At 41.5% G+C, this 23,155-nt stretch overlaps 2 protein-coding genes across 5 annotated transcripts in view; one reads left to right on the top strand and one right to left on the bottom strand.

Moving 5' to 3' along the window:
- The window catches only part of VEZT (vezatin, adherens junctions transmembrane protein), a 51,157-nt gene extending 50,292 nt beyond the window's left edge, over positions 1 to 865 (bottom strand). For both annotated transcript variants that reach the window (XM_085046775.1, XM_085046781.1), the window contains exon 1: positions 715 to 865. In XM_085046775.1, coding sequence (XP_084902901.1) covers positions 715 to 750 — 36 coding nt within the window. In that variant the 5' untranslated portion in view covers positions 751 to 865. The remainder of the gene's footprint in view (positions 1 to 714) is intronic.
- Positions 866 to 990: 125 nt separating this feature from the next.
- The window catches only part of FGD6 (FYVE, RhoGEF and PH domain containing 6), a 73,231-nt gene continuing 51,066 nt past the window's right edge, over positions 991 to 23,155 (top strand). For 2 of the 3 annotated variants that reach the window (XM_085046765.1, XM_085046753.1), the window contains exons 1-2: positions 991 to 1,215; positions 10,633 to 13,048. In XM_085046765.1, coding sequence (XP_084902891.1) covers positions 1,203 to 1,215; positions 10,633 to 13,048 — 2,429 coding nt within the window. In that variant the 5' untranslated portion in view covers positions 991 to 1,202. The remainder of the gene's footprint in view (positions 1,216 to 10,632; positions 13,049 to 23,155) is intronic. The other variant, XM_085046759.1, reaches the window with a different exon arrangement.

The following is a 23,155-nucleotide window of genomic DNA, read 5'->3' as shown; positions in this document are numbered from 1 at the left end:
AGATACAATTACACTTGCCTACTGCAAACAGACTCGATTTTGTTACCCGACCGCAACAGCTGATATCTTCAGCCACTGTTTTAAATAAGGCCAAGGTGATACTGTAGCACTAAGAAGACGTACCAAGAAACGGTTTAGGCAAATCCAGTAATAACGTTAACGCTACACAGATAAAGCAGTTGCGGTGCTCACTGCACAGTTGAGTGCGTTGAACTAAATACACCTTTTACGAGAGTGACACGGATTCAGAAGCAGAGTTTTTTAGCTATTTACTCCCTCTGCCCTGACCCCGAGCGCCGGTCCGCAGCCCGAGCGGTGCTCAGGGCGGCTCTGAGGAACCCCCGCCGCCGCGGGCCTCAGGACACCTCCCAGCACGGCAGCCGACAGCGGGGCCGGGCAGCCCGGCACCGCCGCACAAAGGATCGCCCGGCCCCGCCGAGCCGTCCCGCCCTCGGCCTGCGCGGAGGGCGCGGCGCTGGCCCCGGGCTGCTCCGGGGCGAGGGACACGCCGAGCACCGCCCCGACCCGCCGCTCCCGCCAGTCCCGCCCGCCGCCGCCCGCCCGCGGCAGGCGCTGCCCTGGGCCCGGCCCCGCGCCCGCCTCACGCCCCGCGGCCACCCCGACCCGCCAGCCGCATGCTGCCCCCGGGGGCCGCGGCGCAACGAGGGGCGAAGAGACCCGGGCCCAGCCCACGCCGGATCGCCCCGCGCCCACCTCAAACACCACTTCTTCGTCGAACTCCGGTGTCATCCTTGCCCGCCATGCCACCCCCTCCCCGCGGGCACGCTGGGAAACCGAGTCCGCCGCGCCGCCGGCCGCCTCGCCCTGCCCCGCCCCACTGGGCTCTGCATTGCCCCGGGGAGAACTACACCTCCCAGAAGGCATAGCGAGCGCCCGCTTTCGGGCGCCGTGTGGGCGGGGCGGGGCGGGGCGGAGAGGGGCGGGCCCAGCCAGCAGGCGAGGGGCGGGGCGAGGGCCCGGCAAGAGGGCCGGTAGGGGGCGCCGGCGGGCGGTGTGTGAGGGCGCTCCGTGTGCCGCGGCCGCGGGGTGGGATGCGGCGGTGGCGGGCGGGGGGAGCTGCTCCTGCTGCTCCTTCGGCTGGGTGGCGGCGCGGGGGAACAATGGGCTCCTTCTCCTCGGCCCTCAGAGGGGCCGTGGCGTAAGGGACGAGGGGACGCGCGGCTCCGCGCCTGGGGAGCACCATGAACTCCGCCGGTGAGTGCCCGGGGAAAGTTTGGGGAGCGGCGGTTTCCGCCCGGCCGGCGGCAGGCTGGAACTCCGCGTGCCCCCGCGGCCGGACAGCCTCGCCTCGCTCGCCCCGAGGCGGCGGGGACGCGGGGATGAGGGGCTGGCGCCGCGGGACGGGAGCCGGAGCCGCGCGGTCCCTGTCCCGGCAGCGCCGCGCGGTGCGCCCTCGGCTCGCTCCGGGGGCAGCGCGGGGAGCGGGCGGGAGCGGGCGGGAGCGGCCAGGGGCGCACCCCGCACCCGCTCTGGGGGACAGCCCTGCTCCGGGGGGACAGCCCTTCCCGGGGCCCGCTGCGGGCTCCCCGCACGCCGGGACACGTTTGGCCGCGGGGCCGGGAAGGCAGGGGAGCTGCGCGGGCTGAGCCGGGCTCTGCGCGCACCGCCCCGGGTGTCCCGAGCGGGTCCCTCCGCCTGGGCTCAGCTGGCGGCAGGGAAACCTGCTGGGGGCTGGCTGCTGGCAGGCGAGCCAGCACCGGGGCTGGGGCTGTCGCTCCGTCTGATTCCGCTGAGCTGCGGGAGTTTGTCAGCCGCGGCTTTGCTTCAGGGGTGTACCTGCCTTGGCCGGGCTCTTCCAGGAGCCCCACGGGGATGCTGGAAAGCGTTCGCTTCTGGCCTTTCCAGCTGCTGGTTGGAACTGACCTACTTCAGCGCTTTCCTTACCTTTCCTCCCCCGTTTCATGACTGCTGCCAATTTAATGGCTAAAAGAGCTCCAAGGCAAATTCTTGGTTCAGAACAAGAGCACCTCGTGTTTAAGGGAATTGCTCGCATTTATATTTGCCTTCGTGGTGGTGTGCTAAGTTTACACTTTTGTTCAGCCATCGGTTAGATTAGCAGATTCCTTTCTTATCTGCCTGAAGACAGGAACGAGAGTCGTTTCTGCATTGAAAACGTGTCGTGTGAATTATGATGTATTGGATGGAAACCCAGCTAATTGTAGGGTTAAACGGGAAGCAGCAAAATGCTTCCTGTAAGGATTGGGGTGGTGGGTGTTCTCAAGAAAAAGCAATACACAGTCATCACGCAGAAGTTTCAACCTAGTTCTAAGTGTTTTCCTCTCAAGTATGCCAAATTGTTATTGACTCCAGCGTTAAGTTATATGAGCTCTCATAGTTAATCAGAATTTACTGGAAAATGAAAAGCGATTTAATTTAAAACATTCCCATTTTTAATTTATATGACAGAACAGATTTTGCTTAGATTTTAAAAAGCATGTAATAAAGCAAGATATCTCTGCTTCACAGCTGCATTGTGTGTTCCCGTTCTCAGTAGTGCCACTGATAGTGCAGTTCACCCCTGCTCTTTCAAGAGTTAAACAGCTGTGCAAATAAAATAAATGTTAGGGGGTGCTCAAGAGCTTAAAGCTGGGCTGTTAAAATTTGATACGGTACTCAGTTTCATAAAGATGGGTAGATTTTCAGTACTAAACAGTAATTTGAGGACTTTTAGATCTTAGGTGGTGTGACTGAATCTGTTTTAAGTACATTGTGGTGGTGTTTATGGGGAAGGTGAGGACAAAGGGGTTCTGGTGAACAAAGTAAGCAAAGGGGAAAGGGATGCTGAGGAATATCAGTAAGAAGAAAGTGGGATGGTTTCACTGCAAATATAAATTTTAGGAAGTTTTTTCAATAGGGAGACATAATGAGTACTGGTGGGCAGGAAGAGGGAAGATGAGGGGTATTTAAGAGGGGATGAAGAGTATTTGAGTGTGATCTATTATGTGAAGATAAAAATAAATGGGGAACAGGTGAAATAAGATTGGAGATTCATGATCCTGCTGACAGCGTTATGCCAGCTTTTGACATTTCAGTTAAGGAGCTCCTAGGCAGGGTATGAAAAGGCTGAAAACTGCTAGAAGACAGTTCTGAAAGTTTAATATCCCTCTCTTCTTACTGCTGCAGAACTTAGTGCCTGTAATATATAGGCATTCTTTTTAAAGCTATTGCTCACATAAAAACTTACTAAATCCTGTGGTTTGATTTCAGTCCAGTGATCTATAGAATCTATTTCCTACATTGCAATTATTTAATTGTGAATTTGGTTCTTACTCTAGTTTGTGCTATGTAAGCCAGCTTTCTGAAAACTGCTTGGTAATACAGCATTTCAGTAAAAATGTTACTGTCTGTGGAGGCTTCAGGTGGAACTTGAAATGCTAGAAATCCTTCAGTTTGACTTGAAGGGCCTAAGTGTCTCTCTTGTGTCTACTTTTCATGTACCTTTAGAACAAAGCAACGTGGTACACCATCATCAATATTGCTTTAATACTTTTTAAAGTAGGACTTGCAGATATGTGCTTGATATGCTGGGCTCTCTCTAAGAGAGATACTGTGCTATTTGAGGGGACTGTGATATGAGGAGAAACACCAAACACAGCTTCTCTCCAAGGACAGAAGTTGCAAAATGTCTGAGATTGATAACCCAGCCTTAACCTCACTCCTGCTTACCTTCTGCCTTTCTAAATAGTGCAGTGAGTATTCCGTTTCTTGCTGTGTATCTTTCCTATTTCCTCTACAAAGTTGTTTCAGTTACATCTCAGTCCAGAGCTGAACATAATTCAGTGATGGAGTTCTGCCACAGCTGTTGCTTTTATAATGCGTATGTAAATCTGGAATTGTTGGAACTAAGGAACTACAGCACTTATTTTTAAAAATTCTTTTACATAATTTAAAGATTATCTTATTGCAGTGATCGACCCCTATGTTGGTTTCAATCTTAATTTACAGCTATACTCCTGCCATTGCTTTCTCGTGTACCACACAAGATATATTTATATATATACACACTATATATATGATGCCAGTGAATGTCCATTTACTGATTTTCTGCCTGAAAATATTATGCTGGCTTCAAGTATGTGCTTTGCCTTTAAAAGGAAAAAACAAAAGCTCAGAGTTATGAGTTTGACATTTATTATTTCTTGCTGAAGAAACAGTCCTTATATGTGAATCTATAGAGCTTATTTAATGTGGGCAGAATGTATAGCTTAGGCTTGAAATTGGAATTGACAACAACGAGAAAAATGTATTTTAATGTCAGAAATGTAGTTCAAATGGAAAAAACATAGCAGGAACAGAATAAACAAAATCAATATGACTTTTCCAATCAAACTTCATTGCTTTCAAGGATTGGAAAAAAAAAAGAGGCCTAAAGGGTTTAATGTCCCTTTAACCCTCGAATGTGTCAAGTCTCATTAGAGTTACTCAGCTCTGTTTCCGCATGTGATCTTAAAAGGTTGTTTGTTCATGTCTTGTCCTTACTCTGAAGTTATCCCTAACTGTCCTGTTTTATTTCAATAAGTCAGTGAACAACCTAAGATTTTGAAATTGATGTTTTCCTTTTGCAGTTTAATTAGGATATTTTCTAAATAGTAGTGTCTTGGAAACCACAGTTTTCCCTTGTACTTTAAAAACTACACATGTTATCTTCCAGGATGTAATGATTCATTCCTTTTTTTGTTTCTTTTGAGCATTGTGGCACCTGAGAAAATCAGAGCCTCTGCATTATCAGAAAATAAACGTTTGCAGGAAATAAATTATTAATCTCACAATACTTTTTTGAAGTTTTTACCTAATGAAACTTTCTTTCTGTAACTGAAAACAAAGTAATTGACTTGAAAAGCCTTGTGCTGAATCTTTAAATTTAGTCTGCTGGAGAACAGTTTTAAAATACTTTATCTGTTTCTCTGTGCAGTGTATTAAGTGCCATTGCAATAATCTCTCATCGTATCCCAAACATAGCAGTAATTATATTTCTCCCTACATGTTCTTTAAAAGCCAGATTGGCTTTCTTGTTTTGAATCTGTGAGTTGTAGTGTTTTATGCCAGAAGTAGTCTCAGGAACAGTAAATTGGCTGTTGGAACAAGCTCTTGCTTCATGTAAGGAAAAATAGCACATTGATCTCTTGGTAGATACCCTCTGGGAATCGTATTATTTTCATATATAGCCTGCAGATGTGATTTCCTTTATCTGAGAATCCAGTGTGCATATGTAAACAAGGTGCCACAAGGAAGCCAATGCATATGTTTGCTCTAGGCCAGCTGCTGAGTGGTAACTGTTTGAAGCCCTTTTCTTTTCCTAAGTGTGTGAGAAATAGATCTGTGAAGTAGTGCATTAAATAGACTTTACCTTATAGGTGAAAGGGAATAAACTGCCTTATATACTGTGTGGTAAGATAAGAGTACACATATGATCAGCTTCTATAAAGTAGCTGGTTTGTTAAATTCACACCTTGACTTACCCCACAGTAATTTGATTGTACCTTAAGCTTAGGCTCAGCTGCTGTCAAAATCTGATGCCACATTGATTCATTGTTTTACTGTCTTCCTATTATTTTGTTGTTCAGAAAGGACATGGCTTTAGGGTGGGTTGCAGGATCCTGTCAGAGTACCTCTTGGGATACTTGAGATAGTCCCATAGGGCATCTTGAATACTGGGAGGTGAACCTCTGTTCATGTGAAGCATTTCAAGGAAAGGAATATCAAGTTATGTTAGCTTGGCAGTGTCCAGAACCATTTGTCCCTTTTTTATGGACAGATGCAAGTCAACATGACTTGTTCCTGTTCGTTTGTTGTTCCTAAATATAGAAGTTGTTAACATGATCTCAAAGGTATTGGCATAAAAATTACCTGGGAAAAAGATTCCTTTAGCAAAAGTAGGATTTATTGCAGAAGGGGTAGTGCTATTTGATTGTTTGCCTCAGTTCACCTTATGTCATTGTTTCTCCTTATTCCTGTGCAGGGCAGGGAAGATAAGAGGTAAAAATCTGAGAAGGATTTCAAGCTGTGTAAAAATAATGCTTAGGATTGCAATCTCTTACTGGCTTTTCTGCTCATTCTCATGATAGCGCATAGGAGAAGATACAAGTTTTTTTTAAGTGAGGTCCTCAGTTGTCAAATCCTAGCATCTGAAGAACAGAAATGGGGAGCACTTTAGGGCCAAAGGATTGAGAGTAGAAGTTGCTTCAGGATGTTCTCATCCTCCTCTAAATCAATTCAAAGGAACAGGAGTGCTTACCAGTCAAGCAATAACAAGTGTTGGTCACAGAGGAGATCAGCAGGATGAGAATGGATGTAGCTTTTTCCTCAGCGTGCTGAAGGACATAATTCACCAGTGAGACAAATGTCTGTTTTCTGTGCTGTGACCTGAAGTCAAAGAGCATGTGCATTGATCTGCATAGGTGGTGCTAATGGCTATTTATTGTCAGAAAAATACTGCCCTTTTAAATCTACTTTTTTTGAGGGTTGCATGTTGGTATTTTTAAGCACCATTTTTTTCCTTCAGCACCGAGCATGGTGTTGGCTGTTCCTGTGTGAGCAGCAGATTTCCTGTGGTGATGGCAGCATTGCTAGTCACTTTATTTATGGATTTCTTCCTTTGCATAGTCAAACAAGTTGGAGGATATCTCCTTGACAGTTTCTCTGGCTCCTAAACATATAATCTGTTTATGCAAATAAAATTTTCTATTTCTGCTCTTAGATTTGCATTTATTACTGGAATCACTGGATGCAGGAATTCTCTCTGAGAAATGGGTTAAGATTGGAAGGGGAAGTGGGAAAAATCATAGTGATTCTCTAATTTTCTGAGTAAGACAAGCTACTCAGAAGACAAGACAAGAACCCAATGTCCAGTTTAAAGTTTCCTCTGAAAATTCTACATGTGCCAGAAAGTGAGTTTAAATTGCCTATAAGTGTTTATGGCTCTCCCAGAACACTAGGCAAGATGTTTCTGTAGTTAATTATCCTTTGGGTTTCATAATAATTTTAGAGCTTTATTTCTAGTTTGAGCTTGTCAAACCTCAATGGTCAGCTACGGAATCTCTTTGGGGTTTTGGTTTTGATTTTTTTTTTTTTTTTGGTGATAAAGAGCCATCTGTTATCAATAATGTTTCATGTGTACATAAGTATGTATTCTATTACCATCTTACTTTTAAAATTCTTGGTTAAATTAACCAGGATGAGCTTCCTTGGGTTTTGAAGCATAATTTTTAGACCTTGGATACTTCTGTAGTTATTTCTGAGATTGCCAGAAGGTGACATAGCATTTCACTAACAGTCTGGCAGCTGCTATGCACAGAAATATTTTCAAATCTCTTCATCTTTTTATGCTTATTAGATTATTTACTGCTTAGCTTCAGACCTGCATGGAGCTCTCATAAAATAGCTATGTACAGTGACTTCCAAATTCTCTTCAATTTTTACCCTCCTAGGCTTAATCAACCATCCCTGTCCTTAGGTGAATAGTTCAATATGGCACCAGTGGGAAAAAGCCCACTGTCCAAACTAACTGCTCCATTCATTTCTTCTATAATGTTTCCTTGATTATGTTTTATTGTTTTTCACCAAAAAGGCTTGCTTATACTTGCCATTTAACAAAAAGTCATTCTCATATGACTTCCAGTCATTCCTTACACCTTTTTATATAACAGTTGCCTCCTACTTACTTTCCTTTCTATCCTGGATGGGAAATTGTCCCTTTTAGAGAGCTGTTATGTAGAATTGGTTTTTTCACCCAGACACAGTGAATTAAATTGGTTTATAAGCAACTGAGCTTTAATTCTTGATTTTTAATATAAATCTACTGTACTTTTACCCTTGTCAGCTGCTGTAATTTTTTCTAAGTAGTTCATTGCTTGTATTTTTCAGAAACTTAAAGATATTTTGTTGAGGAAAACTACTGGTATGCATTCCCTTCCTGGAGTCTTTCCTCTCACGTCACATTTATGTTTGAAAGGGCTCTTCATCACATTCCTTTCTGATGGAGCAGTTGACTGCAAATCTGTATTGACACCGAGACTGTAATGTGCCTGTTAATACATTGACCCATATCTGCTGTAGATGAAATGTGCAATCACTTTAAAGTAGACAGTGGTGTCTTTATTATCCCACACAATTTGCTTGTCTCTTCCTTCAGTCTCAATGCTTTTCAACACTGAAGTAATTTGAAAAATTCTAGGAGGCTTCAGAAATCATATTGAATTGCACTTATTATCAGAAGTGAATTTTTCTGCTCTGTTCATTATGTGGGATTCCACCATTGGCTTATAAACAACTGGTTTGTTTTCTTTGCATTTCTTTACATTTTCATGGTTTACCTTTGATAAAACTGTGGGCTTTTTTAATAGTTTATATTCAGGTAATGGTGTTATGTCATGACTTCTGAGTGTGCTCCCTAATAAATACTAGTTGAAAGCCCTGCAGAGTAATCTAGTTTGGTTGCATCCAAAATGTTAGGCAGTCTGACTATAGAGAGAGAAACTTCCAAGGTTTATGGACTTCAATTTGTGAGTGGGAAAAAGAAGCCACTGGATATTGCTTACCTAGCCAGTGTTTAATCTCCTGTATATTTTTCAATCTGTTTCTCTCACTTGGGCATCAGGAAGGGTTCCAAAGCAGCCTGTCTCTCTCCTGTTTTAAGGGAACTTTGATAACTTAATAAATGTTACTGAACATGGCCCAGGTCTACTGCTGTGCTTTGTTCTGTGACAAACTGGCATATTTTCCTTTTTTTTTTTTTTGTTTTTTTGTTGATTTTTTTTTTTTTTACCAAGGAACACAGGCTCTTTATTGCCATCACTTCATTTTCCAACTGAATAAGCAGTTGACTTGTCTGAAAGTCTCTCCTGCTGTTTGGGATCAGTAGCTACCCACCCAAAGGGTTCATTTTATTTTTCCTAGCAAACTGTTGACTTGTCTCTCTGCTAATCCTGCCTTTAGGTGGGATGCAGAAGGTGGTATAGCCTTGGCAGTAGGTGCAGTTGGATCACTCTTGTCAGTGCCTATAGGGAGCTGTACCTTTGGAAAGAAATTCTGGATTCCCTTTTGCAAGATTTCTTAAAAATTGTCTTTGCTACCAGGTTTACCTCTTCGCTAATGTAATGGCAGCAAGGGCAGCCATTCTAGGTGCAGGTAGAGTCAGTCTGGATACCATTTAGTGATTCATGTCCTAGAAAAACATGAGTTTACTGTTTCTACAGTAGAAACATAGTTTCTGGTTCTCTGCTTAGAGCAGTGGATTGCTGTTTAGGAAATAAAAGGCAGATGCCAGCAGTTGCAACTTTTTTTTTTTTTTTTTTAAACCATCTATATTTCCTTCAAATAAACCTCACAAAACAAACCTAAACTTTGAAACTTCAGTCTTGCTTTTCTAGGCTAGAGATTAAGATATAGTTGCATATCTATGGTAATAATGGTGGTAAAAAGCAGCCAAATACCAAACCCACATTTCAAAGGGAATGATAAATCAGTGGCCTAACCTATCTATTTGCATGTGAAACATTAACTAGTGTGTTTTCGTAAAGGTGTTATTTAACATGTATATGACTTACTGAAAGTGTACCAAAATATTGATTGAAACAGAGGTAATACATAAACAGCATGAGAAACTTGTTTACTTTATAAATCAGTTTGCACGTAACAAAAATCACTCAAAGCACTCAAATCTGAAATTATTGCAGCATGTGGAAATAAATTGGTCATAAATAATCTCCTGAAATATTCAAATGTTTCAGGCATACCTTAAAAAAAAGCAACTGCAAAAGAAGCAAACAAAAACCCCCCAAACCACTCAAACAACAGGATCAAAGCTCCACAATCTCGAAGTTCCTCATGAGCTCCTTTTCCTGAGTGCTGAACACTCTCCCTGGGGTTTGTCATCTTGCTGTGCCAAGTGGGTCATAATTCATAATAGTGGTGACTGTTTCTAGGTCAGACATGTTTGGGAAGAGTAATTTTATATGAGGCACAGAAATAGTGTTTTACAATAGAAAGGTACTGACTTGCTACAAATTACTGCATTAACTTCATACCGCAGGCTAACTGAACTGTTGGTAGTGACATGCCAGTTTTGCAACTCATACAGTAATTCATCTCAGTATTGTTTGAAGAGGAGAGGAAAGGAAAGAGGAACCTTAGGTTACACATTTCTTAAGGTGGTGGGGGAAGGGACTGAACTGTCCTGGTCGTTAGTCCAGCTATCCCATTATCTTCATGGATTATTATACATGTGGCACCTAAAAAACTTGCACCATTTTAAAATGGTACTACAGCCAAACGTGCAAAATCAGGTGAATTTACTCTGCTTTTGTTGGCATCAGACTTTAGCATCTTAGCAAGTACATGTACTAATATTATGTTACACTGTTTGTTTACAAAAAGACTTTGAAAACTCCCTACTACTCCATGATGTGCCTATTAAAACAAAGAAAGGCAGCTGGTAAAAAAGTGGTGCTAGAGGAGGGAGGCATGCTTTTAAGAGAAAAATGTATCTGTACACATGTTGAGATCCTACAGATTACATGTTAAATGTTACAAAACTGCTAATAATACTGCATTGCAGGTGAATTTGTTCTGGGAGCAATGGTGACTAAAGTCTTTGTTTTCCATCCTTCCTAGAAATTAAGAAGCCTCCGGTGGCCCCCAAACCAAAATTTGTGCCAGGACACAAGGCAACGCCTCCACCTGTTGCACCGAAACCTGATATTGTACTTTCTGGTGGGATACAAGCAGCAAGGAAAACCAAGCCAGCAATTGCACCGAAACCAAAGGTTCTCAAGAGCTCCTCCATTCCAGAAGTTAAACCTCCATCATCTACACGAAAAAGCACAAAAAGCTTTGAGGAGGACAGGGAAGATTCTCAAACTCTAGACCATTTGAACTATAAAAATGAAACCTCAGAAGGGAGTACTGGAAACACAGCATATATTCTACCTGTGTCACCTTGCAAATTTGAATGCCTTCATAAACTTGGAAATGGGGAGAACACCTGTAAAACTCAGATCATTCTTGAGCACTTTGACACCTTGGAGAGCATCAAACTTGGTGAAAGAAATGCACTATCTCTGGGGGATAGTCACAATGAAAAACTGGGAAATAGAAGTCAGGTGGTTTTGAAAGCCAGCATTTTGGAAGAGAAACTTAAGGATGTCCTAACTCATGGTGTGTTTCCTAACAGCAGTCCTGTGAGGCACAGGTATGCGGACAAACTTGACAAAGGGAATGGCAGCAGTACCAAGAATGATGTTAAAATAGAGTTTATGGAACTTGTACAGTCTTCATCGTCTTCTGAGGTAGCTAAAGGGAAACAACAAAATGCTGATGGTAAGATTATTGCTGCTGAGTGTCAGATGTCTGATATTTGTCCTAGTTTGACTGAAAATAATCACAGTAGTTCTTCCCCATTGGACAAGGAAATCTTAGAGAATGAAAATTCAAGTAGCAATAGGATGTTCTCAGGAGAAGCAGGGATGAAAGCAGAGACTGATAAAACCTCCCCTGAAACATCTTCAGTCCTGAGCTCCAAAGTGCTTCCCATCCCTAAGCCAAGAAAGCCACGTGCTGCATGTCTAGTCCGTCAGGATGGCATAGATACTACAGGAGAAGGAACAAGGGAACCATCTAATTCAGAGAAAGATTCTTATGGGGTTGTGGACCAAAGCTTAAAAAAGCCAGCAAAAATTAATGTCCTTGGTCAAAGTGTTTGTTATAACAATACTGCAAAAGTGTTTCATCCTGAAAAATGTGAGGTAACTCAAAACAATGCAGAAAAAATGCCTCAGGTAAAGGAATCTGCTGTGAAGGAGTCATCTTCACAAAATCTTTTGTCTCAGCTGTCACGCAGAAGTCCTGATTTGGTGGGAAGTGTTGAATCTTCTTTAAATACAGACCATAACTCCATGGATGAGATAACAGATGACACCAGTATGCTGGATGCTGTGGACAAAAGGACTAATTTTGTCAGGTGTGATACCTTGTCCATGAGTTTGCCAAAGCAGCTCAAATTGACTAGCAGTCAGCACTCATCTGCTTCCAACTGCCTCAGTGTTTCCCAACAAAACTTAGACGATAAAGAAGTTAAAATTAAGGGTGAGAGTTCTCCAAAAGTTGTTCCTAAGAAACCACAGAGGCATGGCCTTCCAGCTGCTGGACTGCTGAAAAAAGCTGCATCAGCAGAGCTTGTGGACAAAATTTCTTACACCTCCAGTGAGGACAAATCAAACAGCCTTCTAGAAGGATCTCACTTGTCACATTCACGAGCCAAGGAGCAGGACGCACTTTCGTCCTGTGACATACCCAAACGTTCTTCAGAAAAACCCGTCTGGAAGTTACCTCATCCTATTCTTCCGTTTTCAGGAAACTCTGAATCATTAAAAACTGCTACCAGCTTCAGCCACTTGACTGTTGTGACAAAGCCTAGGGCCAAGTCTCTCTCTGCTGTGGACATGGACAGGACAGACAAGCCCTGCAAAGACCATCAGAAGAAAAACAGCTTGAAAAAGCTTCTGAACATGAAACTGTCAGTTTGCCTAAAGAAAAGTGACTTTCAAAAATTTCTGTCTAAAGGCAGCCAGTCAGTGGAGAGTGCTATTGCCAACTTTTCTAATGGGGATGGGTATGGCAATAACAACAGGAATATAGGGTCTGTAGGCAGTGAAAGGAAGGCTAAATCTGCCAAGGCGCATTCTGTAGAAATAAGTAGTCCAGCATTACAGAAGAAGAGGCAGAGAAACAGAAGTCAGCCTGAGATGAGAACTAACCAAAGGTTGGAGCCTTTAGACAGACATGTACTTTTGGGAGAGAATTTGTCCCAAATGCATTTGAATTCTGTAACCAGCACTTGTGCTCCAGAGTACGAGAATGTGCGTTACTATGAGGAAATACCCGAGTATGAGAACTTGCCTTTCGCTATGGGTGCTAGGAGAAATCTCTGCTCTGAATGGCAGAATTCCAGCAGCATGGAAGACCAGAGCACTGACATCTATGAGGTTGAGAAGCCTTGTGAAGCTACAAGCAGGTTTTGGAGACTTGACAGGTAAAGTAAAGAGAAAAGAGAAGTTAAATAGCTGCATTGTAACTCTGTTGGTTGTAAATATGTTTAAAGGATGACTTGAGAGGCTGTACCCCATATGTTAAATGTCAGCAGGACAGTGGATCCTGTATATCTTTCTGTATGCTTTTGTTGTTTTGAAAACTGCTTGCACTTGGCTATGAGTCAAGAGGAAAAGTTAGTTGCTCATATATTCCTCAAAATTTGGGAAACTTTTCCAGGTTTAATTAAGCAAATCAGTTACAGTCATATATTTGTATCCAAGAATACTTCAATGGGGAGGAATGAACTTTACCAGTCTCACAATGAGCTGGAATAACTATCCACAGAGTGCATAGTTACTAGGTTTGTAGGGGGAATGAATATATTTTTAGATCAGTGGATAAGAGCTGGGAAAAGCAGACAAGCTCTTGGGTATGCAAATTCTTCAGCAGATCTGGAAAGGTTTTGCGGGTATAACAGAAGCTGCTGCTTCTCCTTATATACAGTGAGTCTTCTGTATCTGCTTGTGCTCCCAGCAAAGGTGGTAGCAGTGCACAATTTCTGTGTGACTCATAGAACATTAGTATGATGGGGTTTGGTAACTCTGCAGGTTGCTGCTGTGTTTCTTTAGCTCAGCAGGTGGTGGAGACAGATAATATCAGCGGATTCAAAAAGGGATTTGACAGGTTCATAGATGTGAGGAAATGGCCTCCAGTTGCACCAGGGAGGTTTAGATTGGATATTAGGAAAAATTTATTCACTGAAAGGATGGGTGGTCAAGCATTGGAATAGGTTACCTAGGGAAGTGGTGAAATCACTGTCCCTGGAATTGTTCAAGAAATCTCTACCTGTGGCACCTGGGGACATGTTTTAGTGGTGAATATCACAGTGCTGGGTTAACAGTTGGACTGAATGATCTTTGAGGTATTTTCCAACCTTAATGATTCTGTGATTCTATGTCCAAAATAGATGCTAAATGGAGTAGGCTGGAACAGATCTTCTAATTTTTTTATTGCTGTGACTGGATGCTGAGAAGAGAAATGGGCCACAGAGAGTGGCCAGACTCTTATGTTCTCCCTAAGCATCATTTAGTGTGTCTTGTTTTGTATGCATTGCTTTGACCCAGTATGGCACCATGCAATTTCTTAACTTCAGCTAATCAGTTTGTCTTACAGATCCTAAAGATTTATTTCAAACCAGCAATAATGATTTGAGTGAAGCATGCAGCCTGTATGTTTCAAAGCCCTCAGCAAACTTCTTTACACTATTGAGAACTTATACATAATGACAAGAATATGTGAATTAGCTTCTAGATAGTCACATTTAACTTTGTTTTTCACTGAGAGTTACTAAGCTTTGTTTCATTTTGGATGTGTGTACAGCAAACATATGCCCCAAAGAATCTGGGAGCTGGTCAGTCTTTAAAGAAGAGTGTTCTCTTATGTAGAAAGAGAAAAATATTTTAAGGGGCATCCTATGTTATTGTTTTATAGTATTATCAACATGGGTCTGTTTGTTGGAAAGCATGAAACCTTATCATGGAAAGTAGGATTTCTAGTTATGGGCTTAGGTACTGGTACATTTATTCAAGTGATTATTGAGTATTTTTATAGTTTACAACAGGACATTTCTTAGTTTTGTCTTTGGTATACTTTAAGTTCCTGACAGAGTGTAGGCTTTTTGTTTAAGTCTAATCTTTGAGTATCTTTCAGGGATTTTGACCACGCTCTCTTGGTATTCCCTCAACGTGGTGTACCTAAGGAGGGTGAGACCAAACTTAAATAAGGATGTATTTCACGTGTTTATGTGATTTGGTTTGGTTTGTGTTTTGTTGTGAATCCAGGTGAATATCTGTCTGCTTTAGGAAAAGGAAAGTTTTGCTATATGAAGCATGGTAGATGTGAGATTGCAGTTGCACCTTAAGTGAAATTCAGAAGTTTTCTTAACTGGTTATGTGTGTGAGATTTATAGTTATTCCCTCTCCACACAAACCTTCCCTAGTACCAATGGTGATATAAGAGTTTAAGTGGTCTCCCTAGCATAGCTACGCCTGAAGCTGCTCCCTAAGTTGGATGTTTTTGGCACAACTAGGTTTATGTTGTGTTTTTCTTTAAAAAGCACACATAGAAAACCATAACCAGAGCCATTTATGTGTTTATTTTAAACCAAATTAAATAGTCAGAAACTAACTTATGAAACAAGTAATGCATGCAGTTACTTCAATAGATTTCAGAGAGTAAAGAAATCCCTAGGAAAAATAGGGGACACATCAGTACAGTAGTCTCCTGACCTGGATCAGTGCTGCTGGGAGAGCAGGGATGAGTATTCGTTTTGGCTCTGCCTTGGGAGGTGTAAGGGTCCTCGCCCAGACGGGCTGGGCAGGCAGCTTCTCCAGTTTTCCCATCCAGTGTAATCTCAAATCCTTTGAAGCTTCCTTATCAATGTTGTCTTACCCTTTCTGCATAGTTCTGTAAGAGCTTTTTATCATTTCCTGGGCCAGGCAGTATTATAAAACCAGTTAGAGAAACAGTGCTGCTGTTGTCATTGAAATAATTGCCTCTCGCGTTTTCCCCAGCCTGTCAGAACATGCACTCAGCTCTTTTTCATAGATCATGGCACACAGATTCCTGTAATGCACTGCTAATGGGGATCTCAGAGCAAATTATGTTATGATTAAAGCCAATGTACAAATGAGATTGTTCTTCTGAGAAATTCAGACCAATTGTCTGCACTTCTAGTCATAATAGCACATGGTCAATATTAAGTCTGAATGCCAATCTTGCCATTACTGGAAGAGTTCAATGGTGTCTGTATCTCATGCTACATTTTCTGGAGGAAGAAATAAAATTTTGATAACCTGCCCAGTGCTTTGGTGGTTACTGAGAAACTTCCTCACAATCCCATCTGGTAAAACCAGCATGCTTTAATCAAGAATGGTAATAGCTTTTCACACTTTTATCTGAACTTCGTATGTCTTATTTAATTCAGGTATGTTTTGTTTGCTTGAGCCTTCACACAGGGAATTAAGTGCAAATGGCAGGCCTGGGTGATTAATGGTAGGTATTCATTGTCAGAATTTCATTTCTGAGTTACTTGATGTCAACCTCCTTTCTACTGAAAAGAGAAGGTGTGGCTTTGAAAGGAAGAGAGTCAGGGTCCTGATCCAGTGTGTGAACCACTGAGGTGGAACAGGTGCTGCTGATGGGAGTCAGAATGGATTTGGTTTTTGTTAAGTAGTTCAGGGGAATATTCTCGATAAAGTAAGTAGTGTCAGTACCTTGGGAGCAGATAATCTATGGTTTTTTTCCACTATATGAAAAAGAAGTCTTTCAAAATGGTGTTTAAGGATTGTTTATTTTAGTCTAGCCTACCTCTTTGACTGCCAATTTAAAATTGATAATTCAGATGAATATGTTTTTATGAGAACTATAAACAAAGTGAGTGAAGACTAGATACTGTGAGACAGAAAATGTGCTGTTAAGTGTAAAAGAAGTTTTAAATATCATTATCCAGTCACAGATCACAGGAATTGCAGCTCTCTGAATTTGGTGGGTTTTGGGGGTTTTTAAAACCTTTTTGGGGTTTTTGGTTGGTTTGTTTGTTTTGGGGTTTCATTTTGTTTGAGGTTTTGTTGGTTTTGTTTGTTGTTTGGGTTTTGGTTTTTTTTTTTTTTTGAGAAAACAATGGTTCAGACCTGAAAAGTGAGGTGAAAAGTCAGTGATGCTGGTATGGCCACAATTAATTTAGTGCTGTCAGAAACTAGTAGTTGTAATGGTTGTTTCAAAGTACCACCATTCTTATGAAAATTCCTAATGAAAGAGAAATATTTATGCATTAGTTATCATATTTTTATTGTCAAACCTTTTTTCTGAGAAGGACAGCAAAATCTTCCTTAGATCTGAAAGTAACCTTGACTGTACATTTGCCCAGCAATGTAAAGATGCAAAGGAACAATGAATGTGCCTCAGAACATCAGTCATGCTGCAGAAAAGGGAAACTTAAACTTTTTTGGATCTTGTGGCCTTTCTTTTGGTATTTTTTACATTGTTCTAGGCAAGAGAATTGTATTTCAGGTTGAGTGAGTCTACTCCTTCAGCCTTCTGGGAGTAGCATACTGTATTTACTGGCTACTTTTGACAGTGTTCTTTCAAGATGTTGCAAATGTACATGACTGTCAATGAATTCATAACTGTGTCATTGTATTTCCAGCTCGGATTTTTCTTTGGGAAGGCCTGGGGAGGGGGGAGTACCATGTGCCAACAGTCCTTTATTATTTAAATGTTGGTTTAATTAAATATTACTTTGTATTTTCCCCACACCTGCTGATTTAGAATAATCCATTGGTTTTCCAGAAATGAGCTTGTCAATGCAAAATATAAGTTTAGTTTTTCATGCTAAATTCTGCTTTGGTGACTGAGTCCCTAGAGGTCAATTAATTGTCCATGAAAGCCTTCGTGGAATATTGAATTTCGTATTGAAATCTGCGTGGTTAAGCACTTTGCTTTGATACATATTTCTTTGATGTACTGAGCTTTGTTAGGGTTGAAACACGCTTTTGATGAGCAGTATTGCACTGGATAAATGGGGGGGGCTTTGGGGTTTGGGGTTTGTTTGGGGTTAGTTCTTTTGGGGTTTTTTGCAGTTGTAAAATTCCCATTCAGGAGCACTAAATTAATGGCAGTCGGCAAGATCTAAATAGCATTTAGAATACTGCAAATTCAAACCCTTATGCTGAGATTTGAATGCACAAAATACATTTTAGGCATTGAAGGTGTTATACATTAAAACCCATGTCTTCTTTTTACTGAATTTTTTTGCAGGATATAATTTCCTGATAAGTGAAGGCCAAGCATATAGATTTTTTTTCATCTGTTTCTCAAAGATAATTCCGGTTATTTTCTGATCTGGAGAAGTTCAGTTCCTCCTTCTGCAATCTGCTCTGCATCAGCAGTCTTGTCTTGTCTTCCAATCTCCCCTTCTGTGTCTAGCTGGCTTCTGCCACCTTTAGTTGTACATAAAATTCTTTCTCTGCAATTGTCCATCAGGTTTTAATGAAATAGCTTTGATAATAGGCTATTTAGATTTCCTATCAGGCTTCATTATCCTTGGTCATGTGTTATCACTGGCTTTCTTTTTGTGTTCTGCTTCCTTGAGCCTGCCTTTCTTTTCCCCTCCCTCCCTCCCTTTCCCACGTACACATTGTGGTGCAGCTGGGAGGCTTCTGCCAGCTCTGAGGGCTTGTCAGTAAGGAGTGAGTCAGATGGCTCAGATCTCGGCTCCCAGTCCCCTGCAAGGCTGACTGCAGAGCCTCTCTGGCAGTCCCAGCCCCAGAGCTGGGAATGGACAAGAATGGACAAGGCAATTCTTGACTATCAGATACAAGGAATAAGCTATTTTGCTGACTTCTTACTTTTTGCCCTTACAGACCATGAAGTAACAAATTCTGTAATTGTTGGGCGTGTCTAATCACAGTCAAATCAGGGAGGCATGGAAATGTTGGTGAGAAGTGGTAGTAGTACAGTTGCTTGGGAATATTGATGTTTGACACAAGGACTTTGGGAGGAATGCAGGCACTGGGAATCTTGGGTCTGAAATTACTCTATTTTGTAGCATCAAGTTTAGTATTTCGTGCTACTAGGGTAGCATGTCAAACTATGTGGAAGAGTTGCAGTGGATTTATTTACTCAGGAGGGCATCTGAACTGTTTTGGGTTTTCTTTTTTTCTTTCCACGAAACTTTATGTGAGTCAATGTCTCCATGGTCTGCTTTTCCAGTAAGAGAAGTTTTCATTAGCATTGAAGTGGCTTGTAGTTATATAGCTTTACAGTTTAGTCTGCTATACAACCTGAAATAAAATGCATATATTGTAAGAAGAAAATAGGCACTCTGGAAAAATGCTCAAATCTTCTAAAGCGAATGGTAGAACTATGCTGATATACCCCTTCCCCTTTTAAAATTTTTTTAAATCAGAGTTAATAGGAATTTTATTAGAATCTTGACACAGTCTCATGCAAATATGTTTTTGTGATGTGCTGATTTAATCTGTTTTAACAGTGGGAGAGATTCTGAGGTCTGATCTTCACAATTTTTAATGAGGGAGAGAAGGGAGGTGGAGAACTGCATTTTTCCTGTACTGTTTTTCTGGTATACAATCCAGTCATGAAAAGACTTGAAATATCCTATGAAATGAAAATAATAGTGAAGATCTCCAAGATGGTCATGAAAAAGAATTTTTGTCTTTGATATTTGTTTCATCCTTCTATTTAAGGGCTCCCTCTTGGTTTTGGTAAAAGAAGGAGGTGGGCAAAACAAGCTGGCATGGCCAGAGCAGGTAGGGAAACTTTTGACAGTTGGAGGTGCAATAATGAAAGACTTGTAATTTATCAGGCGGTGTTACAAGTGCTTCATAAAAACAGATGTGGTTTCAATTCTCCACATTATCTGTTTCTTTTGCATAGTTAGGGCTGGGTGTGCTTGTGGGCATGAGAGGCAGTAGAGTGGTGGCAGTGGTGATGAGGCAGGCACTGCTGTGTGTACTGCCTGGCTGCCGCGTGAATCCTCGTCTGCTCTCCGAAAGGTCTGCTGGCTGCTTTGCTCACAGTCTTGTGCAGTCTAGAGAATTGCTTCATATTAACCTTGATGCAAATGCAGCCCATATGCATTAAAAGAGCCATTTTGAGGGCAACTGTGCTATCCTTTGTTTCCCACTGAAGAAATGCTCACCACAGATAGCAAAAATGTCTTAACTACTGTTGCCATTGCTCCCCTGGTACAATAGAAGGATGTCCTCGTCCTTCCGGTGACGTTTCCTCAGCTCAGTGTGTTGGCTCTTGGCTTCAGCTGGAAGGTGGCTTAGTGTGACGTTGGGGAGCCTGAAATAAGCAAAGCAGTGCATAAAGTGGCTGCATCCCTTAGGCTCCTTCCTAACCCCTCTGGTTGTGGGTAACAGGAACTCGCATGTCACGCACTTTCATAAATTCATCTCCAGTGCTTTTTTTTTTTTTTTTTCCCCTTTCCTCTTCTATTCCATGTTTGTGTTTTTCCTAATTTTGGCATTCATATGAAGAATGGCATTCTTCATATGTATTTCCTTTTCCTAAACATGGAGGAAGCTAAGTTAACGCTGCATATTTGTCACCAGTGTTGGCCTTTCTCCCCCGCCTCCAACGTGTGTGCTCTGTCTCCTTTTGCCAACCGTGATATAAATTAACAAAATGTAGCTCTGGAGAATACATCAGATGTAGAATGGAGAGTCAGATGTGATATGAGAATTGATGAAAGACCCATTTATATGCTCAACAGCAGCCTTTTCCTGTTCCTATTTTCAGCGTCAGCTCAGGAAATGTGCTTGTGGAGCTCTGTGGCACAGTAATATTCCAACTGCATTCTAATGTAATGGTATGTGTAAAACAGTAAGATTTTTGGGTGGCAAAAATAAATGTGTGAAGACAGAGATCAAAATATTTGTTTTTCATTTAAGTGCCAACAGTGATATTAATATGCCACGTTCACCTGGCATTTATATTTGACCTAGTTAAAGATGTTTTAATGAATCGACTTAGGAAAGTGTGCAGCTATGTGGTTTCAATGCACTAGACAAAATTTAGGTTAAGAAAGGCTAGTTTTATTTTAGATGTTGGAATCCAGGAAGTTTCATTTAGAAATATTAAGTTTATACGAGTTTTAATTTTTAAAAAAAAATCTTTGTGCTCATGGAAAACTGTTCTACTCTAGCAGAAGTGGACTAAAGAAAACTTCAAGATGAACGTAAATAAATAAAAGGAGTTTTTACCAAACCTACCATTTTGATAGCTACAACCTAAGCCTTATGGCTCAGTGATTTCAACTGCTGAGACTTCACTTGATTGTTGTTGATTTTTCCCAATGGTGTTCATGGGGGTGGGCTGCTCTGTATTGATTTTTGATGAGCTGAAAAATTTAGAGTCTCTAAATCCCATTCTTCTTCTCATTTGTGCAAAAGATTAGAGGAAGAGACAACACAAGTAATCTTTCAAGCAGCTCAGTTATTCATTACTCCTAGTCTGTGTTGCTCTCAACCAAACTATTTTATCCTCTTTTCTGACATACTATCCAGGAAGCTACATCAGCTCCCATGCATGCAGAGTTGTGTGTTTAGGAGCTAAGCCACTACATTTTAATCTCAGATCTAAGTCACTACCTTTTGAGTAATCTGTTACTCAGCTCTCTTTTGTCATCTTCTCAATATCTGATATGTAAAAAAACTTGAGTGCAATAGGATGTCTGTTATTTTTAAACTGAGTGAGCAACTGTTTGAAGAGAGATATTTGAGCCCTGATTTCAGGGACAGAGTCACCCAAAAATCATAAAACTAATGCTGAGTCAATACAGAAGTTATTGGGTAGGGCCTTGCATTAATTCTGATTTTAGTGAGCAAAAGAAGCTATGCATTGAAATGTCACAGTAGCTCTGGCAGGGTAAGGTCAATTTTATTTGAAATGGGTACTAATAGGAAGCTTTGTTCTCACTTGGCCTAAGTTTTCACTTTCCTATTTGATATATTAGACATTTTTTTGTCACAATTATATTATAGTTTTCCAGAAGCCTATTTAGTGTGTGCTAGAGTTCTGTTGTGCCTTTTCCTTTTTTGTGTGTGACTGGAAAGCAAAGTGTTGTTTTTCTTCTGATCCTGCTGTCCTTTCCCAATCTACTTTATCCCAGTAGGGTCTGTTATATGAATTGAGATAAGTTAGAATAAGAGGTCCTGATTGTGAATGAGTGCCATAATTTTTGTTGGTCCTTTTTTATATTGTTCTTGCCATAACTTTTTCCAAAAGTCTTGTCCTTGAGCATTATAGCTCTCCCTATGAAACAAGAAGTAATGATGGGGAAGGCAAAAAACTATAAATTCTGCTGTAAATCTTTCTAAGGAGATAATTTGAGACCTGTTTGCACCTTTTTAGAGCCATGCTTTCTAAAATCATACTGCAAAGTATGCTCCTGACTGTAAATTCACTTTACCTGCCCTGGGAGGCAGGAAATCCCTCACAGCTTTTGGTGGTGATGGGAAGCACCAAGGCAAGGACCCCTTTTCCTTTATAGGCTTCCAGGCAAGGGTTTAAATCCCTAGGTTTTGCTGCAGTATTTCACTTCCCAGTACCAGTGCTCAAGACTGTTCTGTATCCTCTTGGATTATGTTCTGCTACATTGGCATCATCTCCTTTTGGCACCTTTGCTAGAGTGGGTAAAATAAGTAAAATGCCTGGATTAGGTTGTATTTCATCCTCAGTTTCAGCCTCATGGTCCAATATGCCTGAAGGAGAAATGAAAAGCAGGGGAACATGAAGATGACAATGAGGGAAGGAATTTTTTAGCTCTAACGGTAGACAGTCATAGTTGTTCAGAGAATCTGAAGTTCACATGAAAGTTGTGAATTTATGGTGGGTTAGGCTCCAGGTGCATCCAGGAGGGATATGAAGTTCATCTTTGTGCTTTCTAGACTGGTTTACAAAAGGAAATGTGCTGGTGTTGGCTTCTTCAGGCTGGTTGTGGAGGGGAGGTATTGCAGCAAAATGTAACTTATCCAAAAAGTGTAATAGTTGATGCCTTTACTAATCTTGGTAATCAGTAACCTCGTTATATATTTTCTTAAACCTTCCATAGAAGCTCACTCATGATCTTGGCTGGTATTCATGATTATTTGTCAGTCTGAGTGTCTGTCTTGTTTGTCACAATGTCAGCTGTGCTGCACTGTTTGGGAGCTGATCTCTTGCACTGTGGGCACCAGTTTTCTTGCAGACTTTTAAACTGAGACCTCTTTCTTTTTTATCCTTTTTTAATGTGGCTTTGCTGTGGTGAGTCTGGAAACATCTGAAGCATGCATGTGTGTTTATGTTGAACTTTCCAAGGACCTGAGGAATTGTCAACAAACGGTCTCAGTGAAGATGACTTCTGTGAGCATGGGAGGCTGCCTGTGGTGAGCCATCCTTGGGTGCTTCTGGCCTCAGGAGCTTGTGTTTGCAAATCACAGCTAAATAAGGAGATAATTTGAGATCTGTTTGCACCTTTGTTAAACTGTGCTTTTTAAAATTGTGCCATGGAAGTATGGGCATGACTGTATTGATCATAGTG

The sequence above is a fragment of the Lichenostomus cassidix genome, chromosome 1Aa (genome assembly GCF_008360975.1).
Source record: "Lichenostomus cassidix isolate B80296 chromosome 1Aa, HeHo_3.0, whole genome shotgun sequence".
Lineage (NCBI taxonomy): Eukaryota > Metazoa > Chordata > Aves > Passeriformes > Meliphagidae > Lichenostomus > Lichenostomus cassidix.
Note: the sequence above shows the minus strand (reverse complement) of the source record. Positions and strands in the feature narration are given on the sequence as shown.